This window comes from Schistocerca gregaria, chromosome 3, assembly GCF_023897955.1.
Source record: "Schistocerca gregaria isolate iqSchGreg1 chromosome 3, iqSchGreg1.2, whole genome shotgun sequence".
NCBI classification, from domain to species: Eukaryota; Metazoa; Arthropoda; class Insecta; order Orthoptera; family Acrididae; genus Schistocerca; species Schistocerca gregaria.
This window is the reverse complement of record NC_064922.1, coordinates 806,927,234-806,946,746: the sequence shown is the minus strand read 5'-3', so window position 1 is coordinate 806,946,746 and position 19,513 is coordinate 806,927,234. Positions and strand designations below refer to the sequence as shown.

Sequence of the window (19,513 nt, the reverse complement as noted above, 5' to 3'; positions counted from 1 at the left end):
AAAGAAAGAGTTTACTGGAGATGGAAAGCTTGGAAGTTGAGAATGTAAGTAAGGACAGGAAAAGATAATTCTGAGGGAAAGTTGCAGCATATTTGTGTTGGGCAAGGGAAAGGGGATTCTCACCTAATAGATTGTTTCATGAATACCTAAAAAGTTATGCTTTTATTTATGTGTATTATGAAACAAAAGCATGACTACCATTTTTTGAGATCTGTAGAATAAATTACTTTAAATGTTACAACATATTTTAGAGTGTAATATAATAGCACAGAGGCTCTTCTGTCAAGTAGCCAAGGGAATTTCATCAAAAGATATGAATGAAAACTGTCTTTTCCTCTATTTTTTTTCTCATAGATGCACAAAATACTAGCTAATTATAAAGTCCACGAAGTATTTTAAAACATTAGTATAGGCAAATGGCTAAATATAATACAACACATGATACAGTATGTGCAGCACAAACTAACAAAGGTTTTTTTTTTAGAACATGCTACTGTCAGATTAATTTGGAAAACTGCCAGCAAGGGTCCCATCAATCGTAGTTGCTGCATGTGACTTCTAATCAGACAGAGAAAGCATGTTGAGTGCTAGAATTTGCCTGTTGCCAGTAAGTAGTGAGTGTGCAAAGAGCTTTTCATGACAAATGTCACAAGGCACCACCAATTTACAACAGCAAAGTGAAGTGGTACAAGAAATTTGAGGACAGTTGTTGTTTGTATAATGCAAAATGTTCATGTTGGCTGGGTGTGCCAAAACAGATACTGCAGCATGTGAGGGACATAATGTTGCAAACTCCTCATGAAGTCTACTTAATGAGATATGCAGAACTGAACAGCTCTCAGCTGGTGGCATGGAAAATTCTTTGTAGGTCATTTAAGGTGAAGCCCTACAAATTGCAGCTTGTGCAAGCCATAAGCCCTGATGACAGATTACAGTGTCTCAGTTTCTTGAAAATGAAGTCTTCACAAGCAAATTAATTTTCAATGAAAATATCACTTTACATCTTTTCTGAAAGTTCAGCTTACGTGACACACAAACACTCAAACACACACACACACACACACACACACACACACACACACACACACACACACACACACCCAGACACTCAACACTCACATGCACGCACACACACACACACACACACACACACACACACACACACACACACACACACACACAAAACAGAAAATCCACATATAAATGTTGAACATTTCTGGGGTTCCAAGATAGTTAACGTGTTCTGTGTTGCATCCAGTAAGACAGTCTGTGAACCCTTCTTCACTAAGAAACTGTCAATCATATCACCTATCTCACAAGCTGCAATTTGGCTCAAGCCATAACCTGAAAATGATAGCAGTGATTTCATCTTTTGGAGTGACCCTCCATATTTGAGATCATCCAAATGAGATGCTGCCACATCACTGGATAGGCTGTGGTGCATCCGCTGTCCTGACACTGCTCGAGTGGACCCTACAGTTGCCAGACTTGATGCCTTTGGCATTTTTTATTGTGAGGTTACATCAAGGGTAGCATTTATGTTCCACTACACCACCAAACCTTGAAAACTTGCAATACCACATTGCAGCAGCTGTTATTGCTTCTGTCAATGCTGATATAGTGTGTCAGATCTTGGCAGAATTGGTCTACCAATTAGATACATGTCATGTGATGAATGGTGGATACATAGAACATTTGAGAAGATGATATGCACAGATGAACATGTCCACTAAATGTAGTTTTCCACAATCAACATAATACTAATTTCTGGCATATGTATCAACAGAAATGAGATATTGCAATTAAATGCCTTTCTTTTGTTCCAAAAGACAGTTAATATCTGTAAATCGAATCTACAATGAAAAAAATACTTTCAAAAGTACATTTAAATATGGATCTGTTCTTATTTGCATGAACCATTTGGACATTTTTGGCTTTGAATGATTTTCAAAAGCAAATATTTTGTTTTTTCAAAATAACTTACATCTCACTGTACAATGCTTGTGATATTGTATCATATTACAATTTAGTATTTGAAATCATTGAAAAAAATTATAAATTGGCAGCTGAAACATTGATATTCAGTTTTTTAAAAGAAAGTTCTGATTTCATTGCTGCTTCACATATTCAGTTTTTTAAAAGAAAGTTCTGATTTCATTGTTGCTTCACAATTATTTTAAATATTTTAAATCACCATAACATACTACAGTGATGTAACACTGGCATTACCTATTACTAGAACTTTTCTTTGAGGTAGCTGTTACACTTAAGCATATAAACCAGAAGCATTTCATAAGCAATCACAAGCAATTTACTCCACCTCTTTGTGGAACAACATGGGTATATCATCAGTGAACAATGTATACAAACTTAGGTTCTCTTGGTTTTGCTAGACTTCTCCAAAAGCAGTTTACAATAAAACCTTAGCAACTTTTTTCTTGTCATCTGTGTTTCATGGTTAAGAAAGAGTTTCACAATGGCCCATTCACATTTCTAAAGAGACTCTGCTCTTGTACATCTTTTTGGGATCTGTATGATGCAGATGCTTCCATATCAATCAGAGCATTTTCCATAGTTTCATACTTCTACACTGATCAGCCAGAGCATCATAGCCGGTATACCCACCTAAGGCATGGATAACGGTGGTAATGCGTAGTGGCATGGATGTAATGAGATCTTGGTAGGTCGCTGGAGGGAGTTGGCACCATATCTGCACACTCACAACAAGTCATCTATTCCCCATAAATTCCAGCAGGGGAGGGGGGGGGGGGGGGGGCGATGAGTGCTGACGCCATCTTCGGTCACATATCAGATCTGTTCAATCGGGTTCAGATCTGGTGAGTTGGGAGAGGTGGTGGAGGGGGGTGGGGGTGGGGGGGGTGGGGGGAGGGTAGTAGCACATCAATTGGAACTCACCACTGTGTTCCTTGAACCACACCATCACATTCCTGGCCTTGCATCATGGTGCATTATGTTGTTGAAAAATGCCACTGCCATTGGGAAACATGATAGTGATAAAGGGCTGCATGTGGTCTGCAATCAGTGTGCAATATTTCTTGACCATCATGGTGCCTTACACGATCTTCACTGGATCCATGGATGCCTACATGAATGTTCTCCAGAGCATACTGGAGCCACTGTCAGCTTGTCTCTGTCCCTCCATACATGTGTCAAGGACCTGTTCCCCTGGAAGACAACAGATTCGCACCTTCCCGTAGGCATTATGAAGAAGGTATCGGGATTCATCAGATCATGCAATGCTCTGCCACTGTGCCACGTCCAGTGCTGACGGTCATGTGCCCATTTCAGTCATAGTTGCCAATGTCGTGGTGTTAACATTGGAACAAGCATGGGTCACTGGTTACAAACGTCCATCTTTGGAGTGTTCGGTGCACTATGTACTCAACACTTGCACACTGCCCAGCATTGAAGTCTGATGTTAGCTCCACCACAGTTTGCTGCCTGTCCTGTTTTACCAGTCTGCCCGGCCCATCTGTAATGTGGCATGGCTGCCCAACCTCATGATGTCTGGACATGGTTTCGCCATGTGTTGAAGGCACTCACCGCATCTTTCCTCAGACATCTGATAAGTCATGCAGTTTTTGAAATAGTCATGCCAAGTCTCTGGGCCATCATAATCTGTCCTCAGTCAAAGCCAGATAATTCAGACTTCTTCCTGATTCTACACGTGGATAGCACACTCACTGATGCTCCATGCACCGTGCATGTGTGTAGGTAGCAGTCATTTCTTGCCAGATGAAGCTACTATTGCCTGGTTGATGGTCAAGATGTTCTGGCTTATCAGTGTATATGGAAATTATATTTCAAATGTGTGATCTAAATTTTGTAGGCCTTTAGATAGAGATTTCATGTCTATCACTCTCCAGTCTTCACCAAGGTTTCTTGCTTCACCCATGCTCCATGAAAAATGCAGTCACCAGGTAAGTAACTGTGTCCTTGTAATAATAATTATAAATGTTAGAACTGTGGAATATTGTTATGAGGGAGCACAGAAACACAAAATGATGCTAACAGTTGCTCTGTGTGGGAATGTCTAGCCATGAATGGAATAAAAATTAAGTAATTGAAATCAGCATCTCCTTGTGGCCTTAATGGACTAGTTCTTCTCTGCACAAAATGTATGTGTGGATGGTTCATGTTTGCTCTGGAGCATTTGTTTTCATAGGCTTGTATGTTACCAGCTGTCTGATTCCACTTAAATTGTGCGATGAATTTAGATTATGCTTATCCTGTATGTGCTGTTCCATTCCTTATCTCATTTTTTTTAAATTGTGGACATGTTGGACTTTGTGTGTCACCTTCTCATTTACAAACATCATGACAAGAAACTTTGAGAGTTTGCACTTTATCATAATGTCTTATTTGTCATGTTGTTCTTGGCCATTTATATGTACCAATTTTTTGAAATGTTTCATGGACTTTATAACTGCCCTGTGCCTTTGGCAATAATGCAATAGGCAGTTAAACAGCAATGTGCTGTGAATTTCTTCATCCACAAATTAATGGCAACATCATTTTGGGTTTGTTCTTTTTAAAATAATTTCCTTCTCATTCTTGGTAAAATAATGTGGATCTACCTTCTGTAACTAATTTAATATCTTTGTGTGAAACTAAATATATTTTCAGTAATTTGTGTTCGACATCTTCAAAAAGCAGACATATTTGGTTTCAACAACTAAATAAATTCTGCCATAAAAGATGCAGCAGAGAAAAATATGTACATCACAAGTGAGGGTACTGACACGTATATAAACAGAATTACTTTACTTTCCTATTCTACACAGAATTAAGGTTTTCTTTGCAGAACACTGAAATGTATTTTGCTGCCATGAAATGATCTTCAAGTATGCAAATTAAACAGATCTGAAAGTGTAGCAAAACTATTTCCTTAACTCTTATATGTTGCCTACAACCTACATTAAAATAAAAATTAAATTTAATGCCAACCTTTTTCAAATACAGGAGACTGTAGGTCTGATGTAAGTGTTCAGAATTTTGATCAGTATATTAAAATTCCAGTGGTTTGATGAACAAGTGGAAGGCAGCAAAAAATATAAAATAGTTATTAGATTCATAGACAGATGTTATAAATTAGAAACTAATTGTGAAAAGACAAGGTACACATGTATGTCATGCATGGCATGTGTGTTAGTTACTGTAAAGTGCGCACACTTGATGACATGCAAGCGCGCGCGCGCGCGCGCACACACACACACACACACACACACACACACACACACACACACACACACACTTGCATAATTTATAGGCATAACACAATTCAAAGTAGGTAACTGTAATAAAGAAGATTGTAGAAAATAGCATCATTTCATGGCGTCACAGTTAACTGCACAAATAAGTGTGAAGTTAGGAGAGCCAGTATGTGGATAAAAATCTAAAAAGCTAGGAACTGATGCTGCAGTAATACCAAACACTGATGACACTATATCAAACGTTTTGCATAAAAGAGATATAGAACATATACTGCCAAGATGCTTAGGTATTTGTGTGTTTTATTCATGCAGTAGGTGAAAAATAGGTTCATTTAACCACATTTTCTTCTGATTTCTTCTAATGCAAACCACTGTAAAGTGCACAACTGAGGGTCCTTTAATTGCACCACTTATTAATGTCTAGTCCCATTTCTTCTCTAGACAAGAAGATTGACTATTTACTACCTCTGTGTGAGGTGGTATTTATTAAATTACTAGCTGACAAACCCAGCATTGCCCAGGTATTAATTTTACCAATTTTCTATTAGAAACGAAACCTTAAAAGTGCTCCTGCAGTAGACCCAAAGTGAGATGATCCTGGACAGTTTCTGTATACTGTGCACAGCTGGTTTGAGACCACAACAACTGTTTTTCATGTCTTCAAATCAATTTTGTACACACCTCTATGACAATGCCTCTTCGTAGCTCTGTAGATGGCTAATGTTTCTGCCTACATCAGTCTGTGCTTCACAGTTGAAAATTGTCAAAAGCACTGCCAGATGTCAGGGGTCTCCTTAAGTGGACACTACTGTAGGAATATTTTGTAGTGAAGAATATATGTATAAAAGCTTCATGCATGATGTGGCATTTTTCCACACTTCTCAGTGTTTATGGTGTCATATCTCTTGAGTTAGTAGCAAAGAAGTAATAAATTTAAATGTCATGTATGATTTGGCAGTTTTCTAAGTCTTTCAGTGTTTATGACATCATATATCCTGAACTATGCATGGTACCATGATATAATTTTGTAGGAGCAGTTTGTGGCATATGTGGATACTGTCTGCAAAATTTATTATAAACAGAGTGAATAGGTAAAAGCAATAAATTTAAATGTCATGCATGATGCAGCAGTTTTCTATGCTTCTCATTGATTATTATATAATATCTCCCAAACTGTGATAAGTAGGTTGTTCTTACAATCTCAGAAATTGTTGCCTGGCTGTAAGGGATATGTGTACCAAGGTTGACTGAAAAGAGTCCAGTGGTTTAGGAGGAATGTGGACCAAACTCCCCCCCCCCCCCCCCCCCACACACACACATCCATTATTATAATATGTATGGATATCCTAAGGTCACCATGAGAGCATGTATGTATGTGCTGATGAGTGTTAATATATTACACCCTGCAAACCATTCATTGAATTTTCTCAGCACTTTTTATAAGATATATAGAGTTTTTCTTGTGGTGATTGTCTACTTAGATTCTGCAACCTTTCTGTAATTCTCCTGTGAAGCAAATGAGATAATGACTATCAACACCTCTTTATACAAGATCCAGCCACATTAGTCTGACCACTGCTTATGTTCGACGTCAACATGCAATAGCCACTAAGATGGCAAGTAGCTGAGGAGGGTATATCAAGCATGTTGGGGGGCACAAAAAACAGTGCAGTTGTAGTCATAATGTGAAAATGTAGTGATTTATCTGACATCTAAAAGGGCATGATCATTGGCTTTAGGGCTAAGGATGGTAGTGTTTGTTAAACAGCTGAGTTTGTAAACTGTTCCCATGCTCCTGTGGTTAAAGTATACCATGCTTGACAAAATAGCACTCTCCAAAACTGGCACAGAGGCAACTGTGGTGAACCACAGGCCAAAGATGGCAGGTGTGAATGACAGCTGTGGAGATGTACTTGGTGAATACATGTGCAACTGTTGAGAACAAGGACTAGATGAACAAGGAGCTATGAACAGTGGCTCTTCAATGACCATTCAGCAAATGTTGCTGTGTATGGGCCTTTGCAGCAAATGCCTGGCTGATCTACCCATGCTGATTGCTATTCATCAGTGACAAAGGCTGGAATTTGTGTGCCAGTACTGCAACTGGGCTTCCACTGAGTGATGACAGGTGGCCTTTGCACATGAATCCCATTTTATGCTCCGTAGAACAGATAGTCATTGGTGCATGTGGCCCTGCAACAGTCATCACAATGGTCCAGGTTGGAAGACATAGAATTATTGTTGGGAAATGTATCTTTTGCATTCCCTGGGTGATCTCATCATTCTGGAAGACACAATGTATAAACACAAGTACACATCTATCTTTGGGACTATGTAGACCTCTACATACAATTTGTTTTTTCCTTGGCACAATGGCATCTACCAGCAGGGCACTGCAACATGTCACACAATGTACATGCATGGTTCAAAGAGCACCAGTGTGAGTTTACTTTATTCCCCTGGACACCAAACTTGTCAGATTTAAAGCTAATCAGAATTATGTGGAACCACCTAGAGAGAGCTGTTCACACTATGGCTCTTCAGCCAAAAAAAATATAGCATGCTCGTCTCAGCAATGGAGTTGTCATGGCTGTACATCCCTGTCAGTACCATCTGTAGCCTCACTGTCTTTCTTCCTGCAAGTCCACGCTGCAAAAGGTGGGTATGAGATTGCATTAATATTACTGGGCCATGTATATAATTGTTGGCTCCCCTTAGTCTAACTTTATATATGGGCCCTTACAGACTAGTAAGGAGGGGTGGGGAAGGGGTCATAATTTGAGACAGGCTGCAAACCATGGTATAATTTTGCCATTTTCACATGTACATGAACTTAATTGACACATAAGTGGCAGAAAAATTCCTGGAACTGACTGATAGAATGTGAGTCCTGAATCTTTGGATTCGTAGGATCTCACATAACCATTCAACTAGAAAATCATATTATAGATGTATAATATTAATAATATTGTTCAGAAAATTGCAGTTACCAATATATTACAATAAAATGCTGTTTGCCATTTTCAGGGACTTAGACTTGACTGACTATAAAGGATTCATTACAGTGTCAGGTTGTTAATTATCATTCTTATACTGTGAAACCTTGTCAGCACCAGTTTAAACTGTACATGAAGAAATACACTAATGAGCCAAAACATTATGACTGCTCCCCACTAGAAGACTGAATGCCACTAAGTGGTACTGCAGGCATATGATGCAGTAAGGAAAGTCAACAGTGAAGCAGAGGCAAATAGGGAATCATTTTAGTGATGATATGGGCCACAAACCGGAAATGCCAGTTACCTAAGTGACTTTGACAAAGAGCAGATTGTTGTAGCATGGTGCCTGGGAATGAGCTTCTGGAAAAAAGTGAATCTGCTCAGCTGCTCATATACTACTGTTGACAAAATCTACGGTAAGTTGTTGAAGGGTGATGAAGTCAGGAGCAGGTGACATGGTACTGACATCAGTGCCTTATCAAATAACATGGAGATTGTAGATGTGCCTTCTCTGTAAAGCAGGAAGAGTACAGTGCTAGAGAAGGCACAAATATTTCGGAGCACACTGTTCAGTGCACATTGTCGAACATGGGGCCATGCAGCAGGCAAACCTTACATGCTCCAATGTGCGACTAGTGTCATCATCAGTTACTACTGCAATGAACACATGATCATTGAGATTGTAGTCTGGATCAATGGAAACATTTTGCTGGTCAGCTAAATTGTGTTTCTTGTTAACCGGGTTGATTGCCGTATCCAGATACGCCATCATCTGGCTGAATGGCTCCTTGAAACATGTACCGTGCCATGGGCAGAGGTTGGTGGGGGCATTATTATGCTATGGGGGACATTCACCTGGGCCTCCACGAGGCTTGTGGTAATAATTAAAGGCACCACAAGAGCTATGGACTATGTGATTGTTGACAACCTGAGTTCCTTCATGGTTGATGTCTTCCTTGATGGCCATGCAATCTTCCAAAAGAAAACTGTCCAAGAAACAAAGAAAGAACCATGCTTCAGTGGTTTGAGGTGCATGATAGTCAACTCATGTCGATGTCTTTGCCGACAGATTTGACTGATCTGACCCTGATGGAAAACGTCTGGTGTACTATTGAATGCCAGTTCTGTGCCCACAAATCACTGGCTTCTAATTTATGGGCATTGCATGACCAGTTTGTAAACATCTGGTGTTGCATACAACCAGAAAAGTATGAAGGACTTATTGAATACATGCCACACGGAAATGCTGCTGTATTGCACTCCACTGATGGAATGAGACACTATCATTAAACAGGTGGTCATAATTTTTTGATTCATTATTGTATACAAATCTGCTACACATTACAGAAGTAAACCTTCACCCAGCTATCACAAGAAATGATGACAATGTTGAAAGAAACATTTGGATTCCTTTGAAAAATATGGTAAAAAGAGAAAGTGACACAAGGAACAAAGAAATGGATTGCTGTCAATTCAATTAATGCTGGGACAGAATGCTGGTGGTCGTATCCACATGGCCTCTATGATCTTCAACTGCTGTTAAAAAATGTAACACTAAAAGTAGCTGTATTCATAAGTGTATGCCACATGTAGCCCTTAACACACTACTTTACCATCTGGTATATATATCTTTTACTTAAAGAAAAGAAAATTTCAAGGAAAACAAAATGTAATTTCTTAGAGAGGATTTCTTCTGCAGAAAAAAATTGGGCCTGTTTATTTTCTTTCTGTATAATGTGTGTAAAAGTGTATGCTGTTAAGATAGCAGCATTTAAAATTTTTTGTACACACCTATTGTCAAGTATTGAAGTCATAGTAATCCTCTATATGCAGAGAGCAAAGATAATACAATGGATAATGTTTTCTGTCACATAGTACGTCATAAAAAGTGTGTGTGTGTTAGTTACATCAGTTTCAGAGCCACAGTTTTTGAGATTGGGGTCGATTAGTGACATGTCCAATGACATTTTTACCCATTTGGGTGCAGATGTGGCAGTAAGAAGGGCGAGATGTAAAGTGTAACTGTGGAGCACATTGGGAAGTATCAGCCAAACTTACACCACATAGGAGTTATTATCTACTGAAAAATACTGAGGAGGTAAGGTACCCCGAAAAAGAATTACAGGATCTGTTGAATAGAATAAACAGTCTAATGAGAACAGGATATGGATTGAGAGTAAACCAGGAAAAGACTAAAGTAATGAGAAGTAGCAGAAATGAGAATAGTGAGAAACTTAACATTGCAATTGATGACTATGAAGTAGATGGAGTTAAGAAATTCTGCTACCTTGGAAGCAAAAAAACCCATGATGGATGAAACAAGGAGGATACAAAATGCAGACTAGCAGAAGCAAAGAAGGCATTATTGTCAAGAGATGTCTACTAAAATCACACACAGGCCTTAGGCTGAGAATATACATTTGGAGCACAGCATCGTATGGCAGTGAATCATGGATAGTGGGGAAACCAAAATAGAAGAGAATCAAAGTGTTTCAGATGTGATGCTACAGAAGAAAGTTGAAAATTAGGTGGACTAATAAGATAAGGGATGAGGAGGTTCTCCACAGAATTGGTGAAGAAAGGAACACATGGAAAACACTGATAATAAGAAACAGATTTATGTGACATGTTTTAAGACATCAGGGAATAGCCTTCATGGTACTAGAGGGAGCTGTTGAAGAGCAAAAACTGTAGGGGAAGGGAAGACAGAGATTGTAATACATCCAACAAACAATTGAGTATGTAAGGTGCTAGTGCTTCTCTGAGATGAAGAGGTTGGCACAGGAAAGGAATTATTGCGGGGGGGGGGGGGGGGGGGGGCTGCATCAAACCAATGAGAAGACTGATGAGGCATTTCACCATCATAATAAGAGCATTCCTTCTCCCAAAGATGTTCATAATATCAGCCATGGAATACTATCAGAAACCCAATTTTTTGGGGGATGAGGATGGAATGTGGTGATGTGTATGTATAACTCTGAGAGACTTAATGTCTGAAGAATACACTGAAGGGGTAAGAAACCATTAGGGTAGGAAGGAGATGACAGGTAATGATAATTGAAAAGGATTAGTTTCACTCCAGAGCTACAGTTTTCAATGTTGTTAGGCTGAGTGATGATATTTCTAAAGATATTCCACTCATAGCTGTTTGGTGAATGTGAGGAGGGAGTGACATGTAAAACATAAGTGTGTAATGTTTGGAGTAATTTCAACTAAATTTGTTACACGATTCGCTTTCCATATAGAAAAAAGCAATTAGAGTATGACATGCCTAACATCTGTAGGTATGGAGAGGGGAAGGCGGTGACAGAAATAATCGAAAGTGATATTAATATAACAGAGGGAAACATTCCACATGGAAAATTTTTTTTTGCCAAGGTAACCCCATTCCTGATGTCCAGGCAGAACTTCAAGGAATCCTCAGAACCTTAGCTCCACTGCAAAACCTTTCACCTGGCTCCATCAACCTCCTGACCCCACTGACACCCCACACCCCTATCTTCTGCCTACTTCATAATCTCTGCCTACATAGATCAACACCTTCAACCCATTACATGCAGTCTCCCAACCTTCATCAAAGACACCAACCACTTTGTCGAACGCCTGGAATCCTTACCCAATATGTTACCCGCAGAAACCATCCTTGTAACCATTGATGCCACTTCCTTATACACAAATATCCCTCACGTCCAGGGACTCGCTGTGATGGAGCACTTCCTTTCACACCGATCACCTGCTACCCTACCTAAAACCTCTCTCCTCATTACATTAGCCAGCTTCATCCTAACCCACAACTTCTTCACTTTTGAAGGCCAGACATACCAACAATTAAAGGGAACAGCCATGGGTACCAGGATGGCTCCCTCGTACGCCAACCTATTTATGGGTCGCTTAGAGGAAGCCTTCTTGGTTGCCCAAGCCTGCCAACCCAAAGTTTGGTATAGATTAATTGATGATATCTTCATGATCTGGACCCACAGTGAAGAAGAACTCCAGAATTTCCTCTCTCAACTCCTATGGTTCCATCAGATTCACTTGGTCCTATTCCAAATCCCATGCCACTTTCCTCAACATTGACCTCCATCTGTCCAATGGCCAGCTTCATACATCCATCCACATCAAACCCACTAACAAGCAACAGTACCTCCATTTTGACAGTTGCCACCCATTCCATATTAAACGGTCGCTTCCCTACAGCTTAGGTCTTCATGGCAAATGAATCTGCTCCAGTCCTGAATCACTGAACCATTACACCAATAACCTGAAAACAGCTTTCGCATCCTGCAACTACCCTCCCGACCTGATACAGAAGCAAATAGCTAGAGCCACTTCCTCATCCCCTCAAACCCAGAACCTCCCACAGAAGAACGCCAAAAGTGCCCCACTTGTGACAGGACACTTTCCGAGACTGGATCAGACTCTGAATGTGGCTCTCCAGCAGGGATACGACTTTCTCAGATCCTGCCCTGAGATGAGATCTATCCTTCATGAAATCCTCCCCACTCCACCAAGAGTGTCTTTCCACCGTCCACCTAATCTTCGTAACCTCTTGGTACATCCCTATGAAATCCCCAAACCACCTTCCCTACCCTCTAGCTCCTACCCTTGTAACTGCCCCCGGTGTAAGACCTGTCCCATGCATCCTCCCACCAGCACCTACTCCAGTCCTGTGACCCGGAAGATGTACATGATCAAAGGCAGAGCCACATGTTAAAGCACTCACGTGATTTACTAACTGACATGCCTACACTGTGAAGCCTTCGATGTGGGAATGATCAGCAACAAACTGTCCTTTTGCATGAATGGACACAGGCAGACAGTGTTTGTTGGTAATGAGGATCACCCTGTGGCTAAACATGCCTTGGTGCATGACCAGCACATCTTGGCAGTGTTACACCATCCGGGTTATCTGGATACTTCCCACTGACACCAACCTATCAGAACTCTGGAGATGGGAACTTGCCCTTCAATATATTCTCTCTTCCCATTACCCACCAGGCCTCAACCTCCGCTAATTTTAAGTTGCCGCTGCTCGTACTTCACCTGTCATTCAACAACTTCTTTGCCTCTGTACTTTCGCCTCGACTGATCTCTGCCCAACCTCTTTGCATTTACATATGTCTGCTTGTGTCTGTATATGTGCGGATGGATATGTGTGTGTGTGTGTGTGTGTGTGTGTGTGTGTGTGTGTGTGTGTGTGTGCGCGCGCGCGCGAGTGTATACCTGTCCTTTTTCCCCTAAGGTAAGTCTTTCCGCTCCCGGGGTTCGAATGACTCCTTACCCTCTCCCTTAAAACCCACATCCTTTTGTCTTTCCCTCTCCTTCCCTCTTTCCTGATGAAGCAACCTTGGGGTGCGAAAGCTTGAAATTTTTTGTGTGTTTTTTATTGTCTCTATCAACATACCATCGCTTTCATCTGAAAATGATATTACTTTGATACCCAAAGGCCTTCAGGGTTGTTGGCTGATTGGTGATAGTCATGATGACATTTCACCTCCAGTGGCAAAGTAGGGGTGGCAATTCAGTGACTTAAAGAGAAATAACTGGCCAACACTGAGCAATCTCCTGTTTCAATATCTTCTTAGTCATTATTTGACACACATTTCAGATTTAATTCTGAATAAAATAACAAAAACTGAAAAATAAAAAAAAGTTTGAAAGATTCAGTTTAATTGGGATATGAAACTACCATATTTCTATTCAACACTTTTTTGTTATGCTACAGTTATATTTACCACTATTTGTAAATTTTTGGCATGTGATAAACAAGATATAACTGTAAGCAGGAAATAAACAACAGTAAGAAGAATACCACATTCTAATTTCTTTCTTTTGATTTAAATCTTAAGCACAAAGTAAAGGTGATGTGTCTAGCACTTCTGGAGTTTCAGATCTTTTATTACATAAATTTGCTTGTGATCAGATGGATACCAAGCTGAAATAGAAACATTAAATAAATAATCAAGAAGCTCATTTTGGCATGTTTTATGCTAATAACCATCTCCCACTGCACTAGCTTATTTTGCATTGTTCTCTTACAGAATTATCTCCAGAATCAATATGGCTGAATAAATTATTTATTTTTCATAAGTGAGTGGTAAAAAAGTTGTGGAAAGTAGGTAACTGCACACTATGCATAGTTATCTTCAAATGTTTTGGAATTCTTAACACTCATCTCCCAGTACATTTATCCAGCACCAGTTTAACTGCAGCTCGTATAAGGGTGTGTGTGTGTGTGTGTGTGTGTGTGTGTGTGTGTGTAAGAAAGAGAGAGAGAGAGAGAGAGAGAGAGAGAGAGAGAGAGAGAGAGTTTAGGATTGTGTACAAGAGGTAAGTAGTTTATCACATTTGTGTGTGCCTGTTCTCTGCTCATTGCTCCTATTTGACAAGAAGTAATACATCTTTGTACTGAAGGTGGGTTACTCTCCATCTTGGTTCTGAGTGATCAGCTCCTCTTTTTCTTAACCTTTCCCAATTGATCCCTGGTTTCTCCATGAGAAAGGGACTATTGGTTACTAATGTTCCAGGTTCCAGTCACAAATTTTAACTTTTAATTGGTTTTCTTACTTTTTTCTGTGTAACTTAAGAAATGTATATTTTTTCAAGTAACATCATTCTGTATTAAACTGATTTGAGATTCCAGTCACAAATTTGAGCTTTCAATCAGTTTTTTTTTATGTTTTTCCGTATAACTTAAGAAAGGTTTATTTTTCAAATAACATCATTACGTATTAAATTGAGTGAGACTAAACTCCCAAAAAAATTTCAAAGCAAACCTCTGCATTCTGGACCAGATTGGTCAATTACAACCGACTGAAGTCTATGTCATCCTCAGCTGATGGTGTCATTTGGATGTGGTATGAGGCATATGGGGTCAGCACATTGCCGTCCCAGTCGTTGTCAGTTTTTTTTACCTGTGAGCCACTGCTTCTTAATCGTGTAGCTGCTCAATTGGCCTTGTGAGGCACGGAGAGTACAAGGAATTGAACCCAGGTCATCTGTATAGTAGCCAGGCATCCTGACCACTGTGCTACAGAGATGGACTAAGAAAGTTGGATCCTAATAATTGTCTTCTCTTGCTGTTACCTTGTGTACTTTCCTTTTGGGTGTTTTCAGTCATTTCCTTCATTTCTATCTCAGCCTTCATATCCTAAGCCCCTTATGAGACCTGCAGGTGGAGTCCTGTTATTTGAATCTGCCTTCTTTCCCCCACCACCATAGCTTATGTGCCCTACCTCACTTATACATTGCCTTGTCATATTCTTTTGTTCAGTGCTTTTGTGAATTAGTTGTCTTGAAGACAAGATAATTATTTCAGATCAAACTATTCATCATATGACATTTGCGGGAAATGGTGCAGGACTACCTGTGATTAAGGTATGGGATCTACATAATATTTATCTATCTTCAGAAGCTCTTATTGCTTCTATTTCTGATTTCTTGTGGCATAACAGTAAAAATAAAGACATATGGGTATTCCAGTGTGGAATGTGTTCACGGTGGAAAGTAACAAAAATCTCCACTATTAAATAATTTTCAGAGGTTGTTAGACATTCACAATTGTTCCTTCCAGTAGCTATGACTTCACTATCACAGCTTTGTTATGTGCTGTGGGAAAGTCTGAAAAACTGCATAAAAAATGTGCTTGGTAAAATGACAGTATTATGACAAGGATAGTTACTACTCACCATACAGTGGAGAAGTTGAGTTGAAGACAGGCACAACAAGAAGACTGCTAAACAAGTAAGCTTTCAGCCAGAATGCCTTCTTCTGAATTAGACAACATACATAAACACATTCATGCAAACACAGCTCACACACACATGACCACTGTCTCTCACTGCCGAGGCCAGGAAGAGTGTAAGGCCGAGGCCAAATCTAGTGGCCTTGAGGCTGGAGACAGTGGTCATGCGCGTGAGTTGCGTTGCATAAATGTGTGTGTGTATGTTGTCTAATTCAGAAGAAGGCATTTTGGCCAAAAGCTTACATGTTGTGCCAGTCTACAATTCAACATCTCCACTTTTCATGTTACTGTGCATGGTAAAATTTGATACACTATAACATCAAAGGGCTGAAGGCAAGTTGACATTCTGACTGCAAACTTTCAAATGTTGTCGTAAGACTTTTTGGATTCAATTTCCCAATGACTCATTAGAATAATAGGTTTTGTAAAAAAAGGGGAGTTGCCTGAAGGAACTGCTCTACATAGTTTTATACATGTATACAGGCAACCATGACACTTTTGAGGAAGAGGTCCCTCAGCAGCTCAAACCTTCCAGAATAAAGACTACTTTGATATAAATATTTAGTCCCTGAAATTCCAGTCATTTACTGCACATAACAAATAATATTAATAAGATTTTATATACACACATTTAAGTGAATACTTTATGTCTACAACTTTTCAAATTCTTCATTATCATTCAGCAGTTTCTCAAAGAATTTTTAATAATTTTCAGAGAAACCAATGAACAGTGAAAGAAAGTCTTATTTGACTTCATTGCATACATTAGAGAAGTGATAAAAAAATTTGGCAGTGGAAAGCAGTGATTCATTGACATAAGCATTTGCTATAAAACTGCACAGTAGACCAAAAAGTTATTATGATCAAAATTGCAGGGAATTTATTCTCATTTAATGATGTTACTCAAAAAATGCATTGTTTTTATGTTACGTGCTGGAAAGGTAGAAAAACTTGTATCAGTACAAAAAGAAAAAAATCAACTTTTCAGTACTTCTCTAAAGCTTTCTGGGTTGTATCACCATATTCCTGGATGACAAAGAGTATATGCACTTATAATTAACTGATACTGCTTGAATAATTATGACAAATCCTATTTCTGGAGAAAACAGTGTTTATGTACTTTTCGTTTAGAAGGACTAAAATGCTGACAGTTTTATCTCTATATTTATGTTCAATAATGGAACTAAGAGACTTGATTTTGCTGGGACAACTAACAAATACATGGTAGACATGAAACTTCCTAGCAAATTAAAACTATGTGCCAGGCTGAGATTCAAACTTGAGGCCTTGCCTTTTGCAGGCAGTGCCGGCACCAACTGAGATATACAGATACAGCTCATGACCTGCGTATACAGCTTCACTCCCAACAGTAAATTTCTCCTACCTTACAAACTTCATGAAGTTCTCCAGCATGCCTTGTGACAGAAATTTGCCTGCATGCCTTGTGAGACTAGCCCTTCTAGAGGGAAGGATAATACAGTGAACTGGATTAGCCATAAACTATGGTATTGTTTTCATAATGTACATTTCACTCTCTAGTCTGTAGTGGAGTGTATGTTGTTTTGAAACTTCCTGACAGATGTTTACTGTGAGCCAGACCAGGAGAGGGAATGAGTCATTATGGAAACAATCCCCTAGACTGTGGCTAAGCAATTACTTCACAATACCCTTTCTTACAGGAGTACTAGTCCTGCAAGCTATGCAGGAGAGCTGCTGTGGAGTTTGGAAGTAGATGAGAGATATTGGCTAAAGTAAAATTGAGTGGGTGGGTTATGGGTTATGTCTGGATGTCTCAGTCATAAGAGCATTGCCCGCAAAAGTTTAGTCTCGGCCTGGCAGCAGTTTCAAACTGCCAGAAGGTTTCAAAACAGAGTACACTCTGCTTTATAGTGGAAATACGTTCTGAAATACACTAAATATTTTAAAACAGCCTCTAAATTGCTTTTCTTACCACTGGAATCATTAATTACTTCCCTGTACAGGTATTCTTCAATAAAAATACAAACTGTCCTTTCAGTTATCTTATTATCACATTAAAGATGAAGTGATAAAGAATAAATATATACATAAAAGGTAGTGAAGAGTGAGAAGCTTGAAAACTTTTATGTTTCCACACAACAGAGATGTAGTTTACACTTCTTATCTTCCTGCCACTTCTTTGAAATGAATGGTGGTCTGTCATGTCAGTCATTGTTTACAAGAATTTCCTTATTTTCAGATTAGTGGAAATGAATGTGTATTACATATTTGTGTTTCTACATGCATAAATTTTCTGCTCTAAAGTAGGTTGGAAGTATGAAAACATTAATCATTGTTTTATACATTTATTTCTCCTCAAGGTGGGCAGTGACCTGTTCTCCTAGTGATTATTTAAAGACTGAGATGATCTTCCCATTATTGTAATTACCTATAAAGCTCTCTAACACAATAATTGTGTAATCAGTTGTGTAATAAAACCCAAATAATTATTTTTAAATATATTTTTATATTCTCTTTGAATGACTCTCAATTACATACCAGTATTTACAGAAAGTAGGTCACATTGTATATATTTAACAGTGAAAAATAATAAGTTAATGGCAGAATCCTTTTCTGTCCATCACTATAACTTTAAGACATATCCATAATTCCCACTGGAAGCAGGGTGCATAAACCAGTAATAAGTTCTTCTCTGCTTTATATGCTCAGACAAATGGCACATCTTACTTCTGATTTTCGTATGTTACATATACACCAAACAAGACTTTCAGAAAATGTTGCATATATATCTGAATCTTCAGATTTGCCTATTTTAGGTGGGAATTAGGGATACAGTATTCTAATGGTGACAAAACATGTAATCATTACAATGGGATGAGTTAGAAAGATTATCATAAAACATGGTCCATACTTCTCTGTTTGTGTGACAAATTATTTACAAAATATTTGCGTATTTATTGTTTATGAGTCCTGATGTTTGTCTGCAGGAAAATAAGAAACTGGTAATATCACCTCAATAGCAGAAAACTGAGACAGAGTTAATAAAACTGCTGGCAATGCACAGACACCTAACTACAGCAACAGAAGATTGAGAGAATCAAGAGGTAGGTCACCCAGTTCAGTACATTTAGAGTAAATCTGTCATTAAAGTGGATTTAAAAAAAAAGTAATAGTTCATATAATTTTTTGTCCATTACATCAGCTATTTTTTCATTGTTTGCAGTTACATTCTTTGAAAACACCATTTATCATTGAAACTATAACACTTGTGAAATATTTGTATGTGAATGAACAATTTTGCTGTACACATTGCTACTGTATACTTGTGTGATTGTGGGAAAGTCTCAAAAAGCATCCACACAATAGTGAATATTTCCCATGGGCAGATATTTTAGGCAATTCATAGCATATTTTTCTTGTTAGACAGTTTTATTTCTGTGAGGCACTTTGCAATAACTTTTATTACTATCACTGGCTTGAAGACAATGTAAAAAGTAATGCTGTCTTGTACTTCATATTTAATATTGTCAGTAAAAGAAAAACCAAGGGAAGTTACA

General features: G+C 38.8%; 1 protein-coding gene across 4 annotated transcripts in view; it reads right to left on the bottom strand.

The window, feature by feature from the left end:
• Window positions 1–19,513, bottom strand: part of LOC126354370 (kazrin) — a 903,527-nt gene that overhangs the window by 23,843 nt on the left and 860,171 nt on the right. For 2 of the 4 annotated variants that reach the window (XM_050003952.1, XM_050003955.1), the window contains one exon: window positions 4,969–4,995. The exons of the other annotated variants lie outside the window; for them this stretch is intronic. In XM_050003952.1, coding sequence (XP_049859909.1) covers window positions 4,969–4,995 — 27 coding nt within the window. The remainder of the gene's footprint in view (window positions 1–4,968; window positions 4,996–19,513) is intronic. 4 annotated transcript variants of the gene reach the window in all.